The following is a 17,472-nucleotide window of genomic DNA, read 5'->3' on the forward strand; positions in this document are numbered from 1 at the left end:
CTCAGCTAGAGCACAAAGTCAAAGAGTGACAAGAGGGTAGAGGAGATGTCAGTCATGAAGGACCTTGAGCTCCATGCTAAAAGGTTGAATACTACACTGTAGGTAATGGCAGCCAACACCAGGGTTAAGCAGAAGACTGGCGTGATAACATGATATTTAACACAAATATCAGTCTGACAGCAGGATAGAAGATAACTTTAGCTAAGGAAACCAATGAAGTGGCAGTTACCCAAGGAAGAATTAGGAGGGTTGGAACTAAGGCAAAGACAATGAAGTTGAATGTCAAAAGAAAACAAATATAGGAAAGAAATTAGACTTCCTTACTTCTTCCTGACAACTTAATCCTGAAATTAGGACACACATCCACACTTGGTGAGAAACAACCACAGTGCCCCAGAGTTGGGTAAGCAAGCATTCACATAGGAGACTTGGCAAAACTTGGGAGTCAGTGTGTGAGGTAGATGTTCATGCTGTAAGGGGCAACCTAGCATAAGGCAACAGAATCTGAAAGTGACGTAAGTACCCTCACAGGAGAGTGAGCTAGTGTGGGATATCATAGCCCAAACAGGGAGAACTAAACATCCATTTAATAAGGACAGTTGCCTAGATAGGGTGTCAGAGTTAAAGCATTTTAAGAGACAGACAACCTGGTGTGAGATATCAGAGCACTGGAGCAGGATAAGAAGGCTTTTCATGCAGAGGCCCCCTAATAGAGTCAGACCCCAAGCAGGATGAGGTGGGAACAACTTAGAAAAGGGTAGAAACCATGCATAGGGTATCAAAACCCAAGATAAAGAAGGTAAGAATACAGAAGGACCAGCCTAGCATGGTTTTTCAAAACCCAAATTGGATAAGGCATCTTGATAGGAAGGGCAAAGAAGTGTAGAGTATCAGAGCCCACTAAAGGTAAGGAGGCCATCCATGGGGAAGGAATTAATCAAAAAATAACCATTAAGAATAATGAGATTGGGCCTGGGGGTGTGGTTCAGAGGCAAAGCACTTGCCTAGCATGTGAGGCACTGGATTTAATTCTCAGCACCGCATATAAATAAATGAACAAAATAAAGATCCGTCAACGACTTAAAAAAAAAAAAACACTAAAAAAGAAGAATAAAAACAGGCTTATTGCTGCTGGAAAAGAAAGTAACAAATATTCAAAGGGAGAAAACTAGAATGAATTTTACAATATTGGTTGAAATTAGATGTGAAGGGCACACTTTTCCACATCCAGAAAGAAAAATACAAAGAGATGTAAACATATATATGTCCACATATACAACATATGCTCTCTCGTTCTGTCCACTGAATAGGCCTAGGAGCAAAAATATCATGATAGAAATAAGCACACCTAGCATCCAGATTTGGGCCTTTAAACTAGATTCTCCATTAAAAGGAATCAGGGTTCCTTAGAGAAATGGCAGATATCAGAGCTAAGGAAAAAGGGAAACAGAACATCTTGTGCCAGAAAGCAAAGAAGTATCTAAAGAATGATGAGGACAGATGAAAAGAACACAAGAGTCCCTTCAAACTGACTCCTACTGATCAAAGCTGGAACAAACTGAATACTATAATTTATTCAAATAATAATTCAAACAATTCAGTAAGTCTTGATTTAAAAAGAAAACGATGAGTCCAAAATCAAATAAACAAATAAAATGAAAGTTTAATGAAGAATTGAGCATTTACATAATTTCAAAGCACTTTTCCCCAAAAAACAGTTATTAATTACAAAGGAGTAAATAAAGAATGACTTTTCCATAGAAAACATGGCATACACTGCCTTAACCAAGTGATCATAGCATTAATGGGACAAATTGAAATTGTATATTATCTGATACAAGAAGAAATCGAAGTTTCAGAAAACTGAAAGTACAGCTTCTACGATATTCCTGCCAAAGATGTGTACCTTAAATCTAATGACAAGGAAACAAACTCAAAATTTGGGCTTGTAATCTTCAAAGATCAAGGTCATAAAAGTTAAGGGAAGACTAAGAACTGTCAATGACTAAGGGAAACAAAAGAGACAAAGTTAAATGCAATTTGAAATTGAACTGAATTCTTTGGCTCAAAGAATGTTACTGAAGAGTAGGGGTTGTGGCTCAGTGGTACAGCGCTTGCCTTGCATGTATGAGGCACTTGGTTCGATTCTCAGCACCACATTTAAATAAATAAAGTCCATTGACAATTAAAAAAAAATTTTTTTTAATTTTTTTTAAAGAATACAACTGGCAAATCTCTGAGAAGTAGATGGCAGTACTATGTCCTCATTTTGATGATTATATTGTGGTTATACAGGAGAATATCTTGAAACTCACCCATTATTTGAGGGTGAGGTCAAGAATGTATTCTCAAGCAGAGGGAAAGTTCTTTGTAGCATAATTAACTTTTCTAGAAGATATTTAAATGTCTTTAAAGCTTGCTAAAAACAAAAAAATATTTGAGTTTAATTAGACATAAGGTGACAGTCTAGGATGACTTTCAGGTGTTTGACACAAGCAAGGAATGGTTTAGGATTAGCTTCTCAGTTTTTTTGTTGTTGTTGTTGTTGTTTTGTTGTTGTTTCCCTTTTCTGGGAGTAGCCAGTAACCTAGAATTCAATTTGAAGTGCCTGAGAGGCATCCAGGATCAGCTGACAGAGCAATGGATCCAGGTCTAGCAATTAAGGAGTGTAGGCCAAAGATATAGGCTGAGCAACTGTCAATGTGTAAGTGATAGAAGCCAACAGACAACTAAGATCACACCAAGAGAGTTTATACTCTACCATATCCCATAAACAACTTGAGATCACTTTAAAAACTACAAATAAGAATAAAAAAATACACATGCAAACCAAGAAAGTAAGGACAAAAGGAAAATAAAAGAAGGAAAAACAACATTAGGGATAATAGCATATAAAAATACACAAAAAAATAATAGCATACTAGAAAAGTCATCTGTAGCTTACAAAACTAGGAGGCAAATATGGCCCTAAGGTTCTAGAGAGCCACCCAAGGAGAATATATATGGCAGTGGAATTTTTTTTCCCCCTTTGGCACTAGGGATTGAAGCCAGGGATGCTTAACCACTGAGCCACATCTTCAGCTCTTTTTATTTTTTATTTTGAAATAGGTTCTCACTAAGTTGCTGAGGCTGGCTTTGAACTTATGATCCTCCTGCCTCAGCCTCTAGAGTTGCTGGGATTACAGTGGAGCATCTAAACATTGCACCTGAATAACCATCTACCAAATACGATGTGCTCCTTGGCTAGCATTTACTAATAGTAAAACCTGACGTTTTCTATATGAAACAAAACAAGGCTATGCTATTTTCTATATTCTATCAAAATAGGTATATATTTAAATTACTTAAATGAAACCAGTCTGTTGTTTTCTTTGTCATTAAAACATAAATCTGGCTGGGTACAGTGGCACATGCCTTTAATCCCAGCAGCTCAGGAGGCTGAGGTGAGAGGATCAAGAGTTCAAAGCCAGCCTCAGCAAAAGTGAGGTACTAAGCAACTCAGTGAGACCCTGTCTCTAAATAAAGAAATACAAAATAGGGCCAGGAATATGCTCAATGGTTGAGTGCCTCTAAGTTCAATACCTGACACAAAAAAAAAAAGAAAAAAAAAACACAAATCTGTATCTATGACAGTTTTCTCTTCACTTATAGGACCTGTAGTAAATTTTGAATCTTAGCAATAACAACATCTGCATAGTGTTTATAGTTTAAAAAGCATTTTTTTTACATTATTTCATTCAGTCCTCACACCATCTAGTGTAACAAGAAAGACAATTTTACAGATTAGCAAATAGGCTCAGGGAGGTTAAATTACTTATGCAAATTATACAGATATTAAGTAGGATTCAGAGAGAAAATTCAGTTTTAGGCTCCGCCATTCACTCATTCATTTATTCATCTATTTATTCAAATTTTTATTGAGAACATCTCAGAAAACACTGTCCCTTCTGTATTGTTGCTATGAAGATTAAAGAACACAGAAATGCTTACAAAGTACAAAGCTACACAAATGTTAGCAATATTCAAAGCATCATCATTGGGGCTGGGGTTGTAGCTCAGTGGTAAAGTACTTGTCTCGCATGTGGAAGGCACTGGATTCAATCCTCAGCACTACATAAAAATAAATAGATACGGTGTGTTCATCTACAACTAAAAAATATATTTTAAAAAAAGCATCATCATTGCATTTCCCATGTCAAAAATATTAACTCCTTTTATATTTTTTCAAATATGATATGGAAATAGAAAACATGCATGAAATTTGGTTGGAACACATTGGAAAATGCACATTTAGGAGGAGGTCAGGTGGCTAGGGTGAAGTTGAGTAGGTAGGAGATGGATCATGAAGACCTTATTCACCCTGCAGATGAACTTAACTTTAGCTTGGGGAAATACAGGACAATGGAAAGCAGTAGGGAGGGGAATGATGTGGTCTCTACTGTATTTTTAAAAAGTAGCTCAAATAACAACATGAAATATGGTTGTGAAGGAAAGCAAAAAGGCCAGATAGGAGGCTATGATAGCCACCAAGGAAAGAGAAACACACCTGAGCTATGTAAGAGTGGCCCCTTAACTTTATGCTCATTTTAATCTGAAGCTGTATCTTGCCTCTGATCTCCGTAGACCTTGGGGAAACTGAGATAGTCCAATAAGCCCTCAGAATGAATTTTAAACAACCCATACAATACTGTAAGGACAAATGAAAAACCAAATCAGTATCCTCCCTGGGACTTTGTTTCCACAATGGAGTTACAAAGTATAATTACTATTCTTATTAATCTACAGGGAGCCTACTTTAAAGTCATTAGTTCATTGTTTCTTTTTAATCTGAATGACTCCCTGTAATTAAAGTTTTTATCAGTTACAGAATTCTCCATAGTGAGACAGAACAGCTGACTTCACATGCATTATGCTTTAAGCAAAAACTAACACTCATTAACAAGATTACCTGTTGTGATTAAATAAATACAAACTGTTTGCAAAGTTTGTAAATGAGCACAACAGCATAAAAGTAAAACTTATCACTTAGCACAAACCTTATTTTCTTAACTCTTCTGGTCCATGGAGGAGAAGAGCAAGCCCTCGTTTTGCACATCTCCCATTTCCCCAGTGCATTGCCTAATAAACATTTATACTTCATGTTCTGCCACTTTAGTTTACTTGATTGTATCTGCTAATAATGCCTAAGCATGTGGAACCAAACAGGAGTGCATGAAAGCAAGCCTGCATCCTCTGCTTTACAGTGCTCTACCCCACACTTAAAAGTTTCTAATAATGTATGGGCTCATAATAGTTGTACATATTATGAAATCTCAAGATGGCTCTTTTGTGGAAAACATATTAATTACACTTACAAAAAGCTCTTAAATCTTTAGTTAAAGGCTACAATTAATTTATGGAGCCATGAAAAGTCTACAAAGGGTATCAGTTATGATGCTAGGAAAAGGGAAAGAGTTTCATCTGGCCTTAAACTGCAAAGTTCACGTCTAATTTGACTGTTAAGAGTCAGACCACAGACTCTTTACTAAACTTGGAAGGGATCTTAAAGGTAGTCTAGTCCTAAGCCTACTCCATGCTTTCAAGGTAAAAATCCCATGTGAGATCCTGACCAATGCCTATGCTGTCTATTCTGCCACCTCCTTATTTAAAAAATATTCTCCTTCAAATATTCAAGTTTCAATTTGGCAGTTAATTTCAATCTGCAGTTAAAAGGCACTAGCTGTCAGTCAGATCTCTCACCCAGTTCCCTCCTAAAAAGAAAAACTGACAGATCACAGGAGCTTTCTTTTGTAAACCAATTCTGGAACTTTCATGCTTCTTATTTGTTAGGTTAAAGGTTAAATTGCTGACCTGTGCCCTCCTGCTTAGCGGCCTTCCCCTTTTTCTGTAAAGCTTTATTTTGGGGCTGTATTTACATGGATTAGTCCCTTTTCACGCTAAGAAGGAATCTGTTCACAGCCAAAGCCTTAGTTCTGGTTGTACAAAAAGCAGCCACAATTATTCACCATCAGACAATGACCATATTGTGGATTTACAAAAAACCCACCCCAGCCATGGAAAGATCTGTTCTTGCTGCACAAAACAATAGAAGAAAAATCTTATCAAGCATTCAAGAGAAAGCAAACAAAGCAAGCCCACTGTGAACTTGATGAAGATGTCAAGCTCCTTTAAAATATATATATATAAATCAACAAAGAGGGGTTTTCTTGTAAAGTCTTGGGAGTGAGACCTTTTCTACTCTGAGTTTCCCTTTCTGGTTAAACACAGTCAGGAGCAGCAGACATTGACAACCAAGACCAGCAAATGCTGCCATTTTCTAAGCACACTCACAAACACTTTTAAATACACGGGGCCAGAAGACTCTCCTCTCCAAATACGCCCAGTGCAAATGCCAAGCAAAGCACTTTCAAGCTAGTATCACACTACACAAGCTCTTTTAGCCAAATCAAAATTCTTGTCCCATCCTCTAAGGAGCAAACATAGGTTACCTCCCCAAGCCCTAACTTATTAATACATAATAAATTTTTTTTCTTTAATTTAAAAGGCCATTGGGCTTAATTAAACCATAGCCCCAACAAGTTTTCTTCATCTGACACCCATGAAGTATTATTCACACCCTGTCTATTTTGGAGTGGGTCTGAATGTCAATCCCTAGCCACAGAAACAAACTTTACCAAGAACATTTTATGTTTATAAGGTGAGGATTTCACAATTGCTGCAAAAGCAAAGTCCAGCCTTGGGTCTAGGCCATGACTGTCCAGTAAAACATAAGAACAAAAACAAAGAATTCCTCCCATCAACAAATCTTTACGTAGATAATTTCTATTCTCTTTAATCTAATATGACTTAAATCCTCCATCAGCAGAAATGTTCCTCAAATCATATAAAAAAGTAAATGAGCAATAGAAGCTGGCATTAAAATCAATAAGAATATCTAAAGTTTTAACTTTTTAAAATAGTACTTTAATCATCATAGAGCAAAATACTAATTAATACAAGCTGTTAATACACTTTTTTGCTCCCAAATAATGGCTCACAACAAGATTTCTTACAAATTTTGAATTAAAGACTTTTCATCTGTAATATACCTTATTTTTGACATAACCCTTCTCAGCCTTCTGTCCCTATACCTTTCTCTGCATACACACACCACCACCACCACCACCAAAAAAGATTTGGTCACAAAAGTTCACAAAATAGTAACATTTAATCTTATTTCAAAAAAAAAAAAAAGGCTGAATTTGCATGTATAATAATAGGGAGCTGGCTGATTTAATTATAAAACTTTGATACAGCCTCAAAAAACGGATGAAAATGTTTTATGATAAATACTAAGGTCTTACTTTTTCTCGTTTAAACTGTACACCAACTACAACTATGTCAAATGAGAATATTCAAAACTCTGAATATCTGAAACTCAGAACTGTAATAGAAGTTACTGTATTCTCTCTTTTCAAACTTTCTGCAATATTTCGTGTTTCTGTAGCATTTTCAGTGTAGTAGTAAATTGTGTGAAAATGAGACAATTCTGGCCAATGGTCCTTTACAAGACAATACTAATACAACAATAACAGAAAATATGCCTGTGTACAACCAAGGTTCTATGTCCCAGAAGTTGGCTTATTTTGAATTACAAAACTTATGATCCCCCAAGAAAATTAAGATGGCACTACAAGGACCAGAACACAAAGTAGGAAGTACTTAAACTCCACACCAACTTCTAGGAGGAATGAGATTAGGGCACAAGCTACACTCAGAGTCAATTCAAATGTAAATGCTCTGCTTCCTCTCAAACAAAGATAAACTCCCTCAGAGTTAATAGTTTCTCCCTAAGAGATTCATCTCTCTTTTCAACTTAGAGGTATGTTTTGGAGAAAAGGAAGAAACACATGGTGGGGCTTAGAGCAAAACCTTTTAAATTCTTTGTCATAAAAGCTGCAGAGTAAACTACATTTCCTTTACTAATCCTTCGAACACTTGTTAAACTCAAGTGTGCTGACAACTTTGCCACTGCAATCACATTTTGGTTTCTAACAAGTTAAAAAAAAATACTTTGGTTGTACTAAATTGTATTACCATCTTCCTTGAACACCAAGTGAGAATTTATGCTGCCTTCCCAAACTGTTGAAAGAGGCGGTCCCTAGGGAGAAATAACTTTTGGCACATTGCATGCAAAGCTAAAGTTACAAAAGCAGGCTAAAATATCTCTTTTCCACACATATATTTTTCTTTCTTTCTCTCCCTCTCTTTCTAAATATTGGCATAGGAACTGTCTTAGAAGACCCTGATTTTAAGTTCACAGTCTGGAAAAGTTTTTAAATTTGTATTTGGGTTTTTTTACATAAACAAAAAAGTAGCTGCTCCATGTAATTGAAAATATATTAATAAAATTCCATGTTGCCTCAGGAAAATTTTTTTTTAAAAAAAAGCCCTACCAAGTGTTTCAAAGCCTCTATAGTCTTCTATATTATGAAAAATAATATAGCTGTCTTTCTGTGTCAAGAAGTTGAAAGAGTGGAAACCAATGATTTGATGTGACAGGAAAAGAAAGAAAACTAACTAAGCACTGTTAATTATTTTATAGTTACTATTTTATTTAAATCTTACAGCAACCCTAAAAGATAAGCACTGTCAAACTCTGCATATAAGAAACTCAACAAAAAATACATATATGAATAATTCCTTAAGGTCAGAAGGCTCCTTAGCTGCAGAATCATAACTCAGATCCAAGTCTCTTCCCATTACACCCTAGTCTGCTTCTGCTAGAGGAGCGGGCAGGGAAACTGCTTTTAGTGATACAAATTCCCATGATGCCAGACCACCAGGCAGTTTCCCAGGGGTGGCAGAAAAAGCCTAAAATGCAAAAAGTATGGGCTGCTGCTGAGGCCTCGGGTAAATGCCTCATTGTACTCTGAGAAGTCTGATGGACACTTACTAAATGGAGAGGAAAAGGCATCCCTCGCCTGGTGAGACAAATGTGAACCCGCCTTCCTTTAAACCTTTCATCCTGAGCACATCTGCTCATAGAAAAGGCAGAATAGCATCTTCCAGAAAAATCACTGGAGAGAAAATGGCAACAGAATTCATGCCTCTAACATAAATGCTCTCCCCCTAGAGGTACCCACAGATTTCCATTAAAAAAGAGAATAGCACAAATCAAACAGCCATTTAACCCACTGGAAATGAGATATTTATCAACAGCAAAACTGCAAAGAATAATCAAAACATCAAGGTTCTCTGCATTAAGCTAGAATGACGTCGAATCATTCATTAATCCAACATGTATTAAGTGTACCAATCACTGTTCTAAGTGCTAGGAACACATCAATGAATCAAATCAAGCTCTCTGCCCTAGTGGAACTGACATTCTTAAGGAGCAAGATCACACCCTCAAGCTCATAAGAAACTGACTCAAAATAATATTTATTAATAAAAACAGAAATCAATATTCTCCATGGCTTTGCAAAAGGCTTTTCCTTCCATGAATATGTCCTCCCCTATCTCCATTACCTATCAACAGTAAGTTTGTTATAAATACTGTTAAATGGAGAAGTGTAACATTTTTAAAAATCTTTCAAAACAAAAAGGAAACACATAACCAAGGTCAACTCCACCAATTTTCTACTTAAAATGGATCTAGACCCAAGCTTTGATCCCACAGCATATCCGGAAATGCCCAAATAAAACCTGGATCTACTCAATCTCCATTCAGCAAACACAAGAGAAACTAGCCAGTGTGTTCCTGGGTCCTCCAGGGATTATGAACTTTTTAAAAGCCTAAACTGGATTTGCTGGGGCTGCTGAAGGCAAAAACAAAACTTAGTAAAGCTTCCCAAAGGTCCTAGTCCTTAAGTGCCTTAGGACTGGTCCCAATGCCCTACTTCTACCAAGTGTGCAGAATCAGACAGTCCACCACAGGAGAAGGTGGCACTTCCTCAATTCAGGGTGCTGATGATTCTGTTCTAGTTTAAAGGATCAAAACAATTTCAACTTAATCCACTGGTAATCCCAGCTATTCAGGAAGCCAAGGCAGAATTGTAAATTCAAGGCCAATCTAGCAACTTATTGAGATCCTGTCTCAAAATAAAATAAAAAGGGGCTGGGGCTGTGGTCCATTGGTAAGTGCTTGCCTAGCATGCGCAAGGCCCTGGATTCAATCCTCAGTATCTTTTAAAAAAAAAAAAAAAAACAGGGGCTGGGATTGTAGCTCAGTGGTAGCACACTTGTCTTGCATGCGTGAGGCACTGGGTTCAATCCTCAGCACCACATAAAAATAAATAAATAAATAAATACAAAGATATTTGAAAAAGAAAATGTTAAAAAAAAACAACTAAATGAAACTCTTTTTTTCTTTAAAAGACAAGAGTTACTGTGACATGTCCTCTGATTATTTTTAAGTATTTTTTTCTGACTTAATTCTCATAATACTATGAGATATTATTATCATTATCATCTTCCCCATTTTACTGTTTAGGGAACTAAAAGAAATTAAGTAATTTTCCAAAAATCACACAGACTATGCCCTAAGAGAACTGGAATTTGAACCTACACAATCTCACTCCAGACACCACACTGTCAATTAGATTTTACTAATTACATTGGGGCGGGGCTGTTTTTAAGGGGATAGATTTCTATTAACAAAAATATTTAGCAGGGGGCTGGGACTGTGGCTCAGGGGTAGAGCACTTGCCTAGCACGGGCGAGACCCGGGTTCGATCCTCAGCACCACATAAAAATAAAGGCATTGTGTTGTGTCCATCTACACCTAAAAAATGAATATTAAAAAAAAAATATTTAGTAGGAAAAGAAAATAAATTTTCTACTTAGCTGATTTTCTACTTCTTTTAGGGTTATGATGAAAATACATTACTTTTCCCTTCAGTCTGTAGAAAATCTTTCCCAAATACCTTCGTTGTGTTTTATTTTCATGATAAGTATAAGCCAATAACTAATGGAAATTTTCTTTGATGTTCAAGAAGCAATTCCATCATTCTGAGTATCAGTGATTATTACTGTTGAGGAACGAAAATTGGACTAAATATATACTAATAACTATAGACCATATTCCAGAAATGGGCTATTTTAATAAATCTCTGATACTAGCTTATTCTCTTGGCATCTGGATCTTCTCACAAATAGACAATTTAAATAAAAACTCTAGTTACTGAGGATTGATCACAGAGTTCTTATTAAAATGTAACTGTGACACATAAGTGCAAGAAAAAATATACAGGTTGATCATTTAAATTATTCATGTGCCAGAAGTATGTTTTTCTGAGAACAATTCAGAATTAATCCTACATTTCCTGAAAAAAAAAAAAAAAACTGGTCAATTCAGACAGCTTTCTTTTCATCAAGTTTTCATATCTTTCATGTAATCATTACTATTATTCTAATATTTGAACCTTTTCAAAAAGGAATTTCAATAAATTCTATCTGATTTACTCTCTTAATGACATCACAATTATGAAGTTTTACTGTTTTGTTTTTGTTTGGAGCATAAATAATGCTTTTAACTTGAGGATGATCTTAAATTAAGTCACCACAAGAATGCTTTGTTTGTGCCAGTTCCTGTGTTAGACATTTTAATACATATTATCTCTAATTTACAAAATAACCTACCAAGTAGATATAAGTCCCATTTACACAATGGGCAAACTAAAATTCAGTTTAAATAACTTTCCTAAAATCAAACAATTAGTGAGTGGCTGAAGAAATCTGAACTTAAGTCTGTTTGATTTCCAAGCCTACAGATTTGTCTGTCATTGCATTGTTTTTATTACAAATTATCCCTGAAGTCACTTAATGACATTGTTATAATCTAGATGCAATTAATCTGCATTTATTTTCTCTTCAAATACAGTTTCATGATAGCAGAAATGTCTAATGCCTAAGAACACATTAAAGGTTAAAAAAAATTCTCTTTAAATCGAGCAACTTATTAAAGTCTCCTGCTGGGCAAAGCAAGCTCATGGTGGTATCTTTCTTTTTCTAATGAAAGCCTTCAAGCAGACTGCATGTTTTCAATGTAACACAAAGAAGGAAATACAAAATGTGTTACGAAATAATACCAAAAGAAGTTCAAAAGCTAAAATACAACTTCCTAAAGGTTTTTATTTTTTTAAGCCTTCTAAGCATTTAAAACATGAGGCCTAGTTCCTATATTATAAAGCTAACACTCCATTCTCTACAGTGCAGTGCTGTGATAAACCTAAAAATGAATGTTCAAAGAATAGGTAATTAAAGAATTAAATGCATGATAATAAGTCATGAAGACTCCTGGGAAATCAGTTTTATATGATTCAAGGAAGTTGAAGATCTACATTTTTAAGCATTGAAACTTAATCATTTGAGCTGAAAATCTTTCCAAACTAGATTATATATCTCACTGCCTTTTTGGAAAGAATATTTTGAATATAACATTTTTTTGATAGCTTCAAAAGGCATCTCTTAGCTGCCCAGCATCCATTCATTCTCCCTTTGTCTGGGAACAGCACCAGATTTTCTCTGAGAAACTACTAGCCTGCCCCATTCTCTGGCCATTGAATCCAGGAGGAAATGACTCCCTCACTCTCCCCAGACACCTCAGAATTTGGTTCACATATGTGCACGTAACTCAGACAGGACCTATTAGAATCAGTACTTGGACCTATAAGACATTCTTTTGCCATTTGGGTAGTTAAAAATGGTAGAATATAAGTTTGATTTGTTAGTAGCTATCTTTACCACTGTAATGGAAGCACTTGCCCAGAAATGAACTCAACACAGAAGACAGAGAAGAACCCAGAGCTAAAGGCAAATCTGTGAAAACATGATTAGAAAACCTCGATCTGGAAAAACCGAAAACCAGTTTTACCACTGCACTTTTCAATATTGAGAACCAAAAAATTCTCTTTTATACTCAAGTCAGATTTATAATGAAAAAATCCTGATCAATATCATGACTTAATGTCACCAACAAGGTCATCAACTATGCAGAGCAGTATAATACTGAAAAATCCTTGAGGCACAGGCTAAAGACTTTCTCATGAATAAAGGATTTCAGTTTTAACGCATGGACTCAGATACCTACTTAAGCTAGTTACTTCTACTTCCTATTTTTTAGCTATGTTAAATTGATAACACTTGCTGAATAACAGAGTTCTATGAGATACAAGCTCTTGCCTTAAAGAAAAATAACTTAAAATAACAACCCCCATTTATGAAGAATTCTTCATGTCTCATGCACTGTGCTTTTCTATTTAATCATGAAGTAGTGAGTGACCCCTCTTTACAGCTGAGAAAATTTGACTCTGAGATTGGCATTTGGAGGGAATTTATTTTAACAAACTTTATAAACACACACATAGCAATCCATTTAAAAAATTCAACACACTCACTGTTTGCATAGATTTTAAAGCTTAGATCAATAAATTTCTGGTCCACCTAGAAGGCCAAAGGCCTAATAATGTGAATCACAAATATAGTAAGAAGAGCCACTGTCATGAATAAACCAAGAATTCTAAGACTCCCCTATAATTTGTACCAAAATTGTACACTTTAGGAGCAAAAAAAAACTGCTTCAAAAAAAGTTAAGCATTAATTAATACACAGCTCAATTTCTGTTACTTCCTAAGAACAGCAATTCAAACTCATTCAATATAACCAATTTGGAGCAGCAACATAGTATAATAAAAAGCAGAAGCTTCAAACAATGATACACAATTAATGTAAAATTCTCCATAAAGAAAGGCAAATGGAGACAGGTGCTGTTGTGCACACCTGTAATCCCAACAACTCGGGAGGCTGAGGCAGGAGTATTGCAAGTTCCAAGTTAGTCTCAGTCCTAAGCAACTAAATGAGACTCTGTCCTCTGTCTCAAAATAAAAAAAATAAAAAGAGCTGGGGAAGTGGCTCAGTGGTAATGCGCATCTGGGTTCAATTCCCAGTACAAAAAAAAAAAAAAAAAAAAAAAAACAGGCAAATTGAGAAAGGCACAAAATGTTCTGTTTCTTCAGTTCAGTAGCAGGTACATGCATTCTCATTTATTCTTTAAATTCCATACAAACATACATACTATGTAATTTGTGCAATAGTTTTGTAAATTTTTTAAAAGAATATACACAGAATAGAATTTAAATCCCAACTCCATCGATTAAACATCCCCTTAACTCTAAGCTTTATTTTCAGTACCTGCGCTGGGTTGAAGCTCAGTGGCAGAGTGCTATATATAGCATGCCAGAAGCCCTGGGCATGATCTCCAGCACCAAAAAAAGTAAATAAATAAATTATTCAATACTTGTGGGCCTATTATTTGCCAGGTACTCTTCTGTGTACTGAAATATTCAGGTGTAATCAAAACAATTTCTACCCTCATGGAGCCCTATTTTTATATGTATGTAATTAGAATAATATTTTTTACTTAAGTAGTGGGCAAAAGTTTTATTATAATGAGTTCTCACTAGGCTCACCTCTAGTTTAAAGATATAATCATTATTACGAGAATCTTGAGAAAATGAGACAGGCACATGTTAATTCTCAAAGCTACACCTCACATTTTAAAATCAGTTTTAAAAGTTCAGTGGGATGAAGTTCCATGCCTATATGCCAAACAAGACTTTTTCTAACTAGCCTGTCAAGTACTTGAGAAGAATTACAAAAATGGCTTAATATGTCTTTTGAGTGAATGACAATTTGTTCCAACTATGCTACTAAGAATCAAGATACATTTCACTGGAAAATTCAAGATAAGTAAAAAGAAAAGCTAAAGTAGTTTCATCAGAAAACTGTAAGAACACTTGTTTAGCTCATTTATAAAGTCATCTCTCCACTGATTTTCTATACGAGCCTGTTTTCTCTTCCCCCAAATTAACATTATTTGATTTTTCTAACCACTACACATATAAGTAATATCAGCCAATAATTTTATGGAAGATGTCATAAGACTAAAATTAAAATGCTGGTTCTAAAACTTAGAGGTTTCCAACCTAGATAAGGTAGCCTTTCTGAGCCTCAGTTTCCTCAAACCTAAGACCCATTTTATTGAATTATCCAAGGTTGAAAAAGATAATATCAAGAAAAGTGACTGAGACATACTAAGGACTCAATAAGTAAGCTCTTTCATTACTACTGTTCAAGCTTGTTGTGATTCACTATCCTTAATATTATTGAAAAAGAAAATGATGATAAATTTAGTTGGTATCTCTCAAGAATATTTAAATCTGTAATAAAACTTAACTCTCTTAAAAAAAAAAAAAAAAAAAAAAAAACCTTCATTCTCAAAAGAGTTTTGCATGTGTGAGCGCATGCATGGGCACACACACAAACACTCACACACACACACCCCATACAACTTCAAAACAGACAGCATCGTTTAAGTTCATTTTTGTAAATGTCTAGTAATAGTGAATATCCTCTGTAACCATAAATTCAAGCAAAGTTCCTCGACCACAATTACAGTTTTCTAAAATGAAAGCTAAAATTCAAACTAACTGAGACATATTCTCAACCATTAAGAGAGACTTTAAGCAAAGTTTTTTTCTTAAGGCTAACACTCAGGTAAATGAACAACTCAGCTACCAAAACACCGAGGCTTATGCATTGCTTTCACAAAAATCCTTACAAGTTTCTCAACTTGATTAGCCCCTTCTTTTTAAAAAGTGGTCACTGGACTAATGCATTAAAAATGCTGTAAAGGGAGTGGACACAGATGGAAGCTGGTCTATTGAGCAGCCCTGAAGAACCTGATGCTGTCACTCTCCCAATGCTAACTTAGCGTCTGCCAGGAAGAGTGCCCATAGCAGGCTCAGAGATGCCAGCTACAATGAGCAACGAGTGTTGGAAATGCATTCCTGAGTTTCTGCATGGCCAGCAACATCTAATCATGGAAGCTTACAAGCTGATCTCTCTTGCAAGAGCACCCTCTTCTGAGACGTTTGGACACACAGGCTGAATTCAGCCTTGGCAACTTTCCAGGGTGAGGTGATCCCCTTGGTTTTCTGGAATCCTTAAGTAAAGGTGAGTTCTTAAGCAATACACCAGCTTCAGTACAAAAATAAAATGTGGCAAAAAGACAGAATAAAAAATTAAGAACAAAGTAAATCAAAAATCTCAAAATGGGGCTGGGGACATAGCTCAGTTGGTAGAGTACTTGCCTCAATCCCCAGCACCACCCAAAAAAAAAAAAAAAAAAGGTGAGGAGCTGGGGTTGTGGCTCACTGGTAGAGCGCTCGCCTAGCATGCATGAGGCACTGGGTTCAATCCTCAGCACCACATAAATGGCAAGTGTTATACACGAAGAAGTTCACTGGTACCATTTATGACAGAATCCTGGATGCAATCTAAAGACATAATCACATGTAAATATAGCATATACATTTGATACAACAATTCATAGTAACTAAATGATTTTTACAAAGCTATATTAATAATTTTAGGGTAAGCTAAAGACTAACTGAGGGAAGGAAAAAATACATAGCAATAATCCAGAAAAAAATGATATATTTTTTCTAAACATAATATTCACATGTACACAAAAGAAGACTGCAAACTGGGCATGTTGGCACATGCCTGTAATCCTAGCAGCTCAGGAGCTGAGGCAAAGAAGAAGACTACAAGGAAATAAATACACCAAAACATTAACAGCAGGTATTACTGAGTGATAATTTCTCTTTATAATTTTTCAAAATTTTTAAAATTTGATGCATACTCAAGAACTAATCACTAAACAAGCTACTAAAAATTTGAGGAATAGAAAACAATACACTAGCATAAGCTGCCAATATGTATTAAATACCCTAAGAAAAAATTTAGTATATATATTCTTAATTGCAATGGGAACATAACATACCACAATATGAAAACAAAGTATAAGAATAAAACTCCCACAGAAGTTTTCTGCTTTCTAACTTACCTTCTCACAGAGGGATTTAATGCCTTTAGGGAGATGCAAACAAATTTCAAAGAGAAGATTATGCCCAGACAGTAGTACTGTACAAGGTAAAGTTTATATCTAAGTTTGCTCAGATACTTTGGTACACATCAGAGATTCAGATTCAAGAAACAATATAGGTAGATTCTTCACAATCATCTAAAATGGCAAAAATAATACATTAAATAATATAGGAAAAAGGCAAACATAACAGTCTTGGTGGTGCATGCTTGTAATCCCAGTGACTCAGGAGGCTGAGGCAGGAGGATTCCAAGTTCAAGGCCAGCCTTATTGACTAAGGAAGAGCCTATCTCAAAATCAAAAAGGACTGGGGATGTAGCTCAGCAGTATAGCACCCCTGGGTTCAATTCCGGGTAATAAAAAAAAAAAAAAGTTAGTACACAAGAAGGTTTTAGAAGTAGACAAAGGTGTCTAAAAATCAAATATTCAGTGACAGCTTAGTCAGTGGTAATAGCAACTAGGAAATTTTACAATTTCCAAAGAAAACAAGCAATATCATAAGTTTGTCTAAATAGCCAAATTTTATTCATACAATCTTTGGA

General features: G+C 35.5%; 1 protein-coding gene across 12 annotated transcripts in view; it reads right to left on the reverse strand.

The window, feature by feature from the left end:
* The window catches only part of Dennd1a (DENN domain containing 1A), a 517,467-nt gene that overhangs the window by 449,222 nt on the left and 50,773 nt on the right, over positions 1 to 17,472 (reverse strand). For 5 of the 12 annotated variants that reach the window (XM_078048175.1, XM_078048172.1, XM_078048174.1 and 2 more), the window contains exon 3: positions 10,691 to 10,765. The exons of the other annotated variants lie outside the window; for them this stretch is intronic. In XM_078048175.1, the coding sequence (XP_077904301.1) occupies positions 10,691 to 10,765 (75 nt within the window). The remainder of the gene's footprint in view (positions 1 to 10,690; positions 10,766 to 17,472) is intronic. 12 annotated transcript variants of the gene reach the window in all.

Source organism: Ictidomys tridecemlineatus, chromosome 4, assembly GCF_052094955.1.
Source record: "Ictidomys tridecemlineatus isolate mIctTri1 chromosome 4, mIctTri1.hap1, whole genome shotgun sequence".
Classification (NCBI taxonomy): domain Eukaryota; kingdom Metazoa; phylum Chordata; class Mammalia; order Rodentia; family Sciuridae; genus Ictidomys; species Ictidomys tridecemlineatus.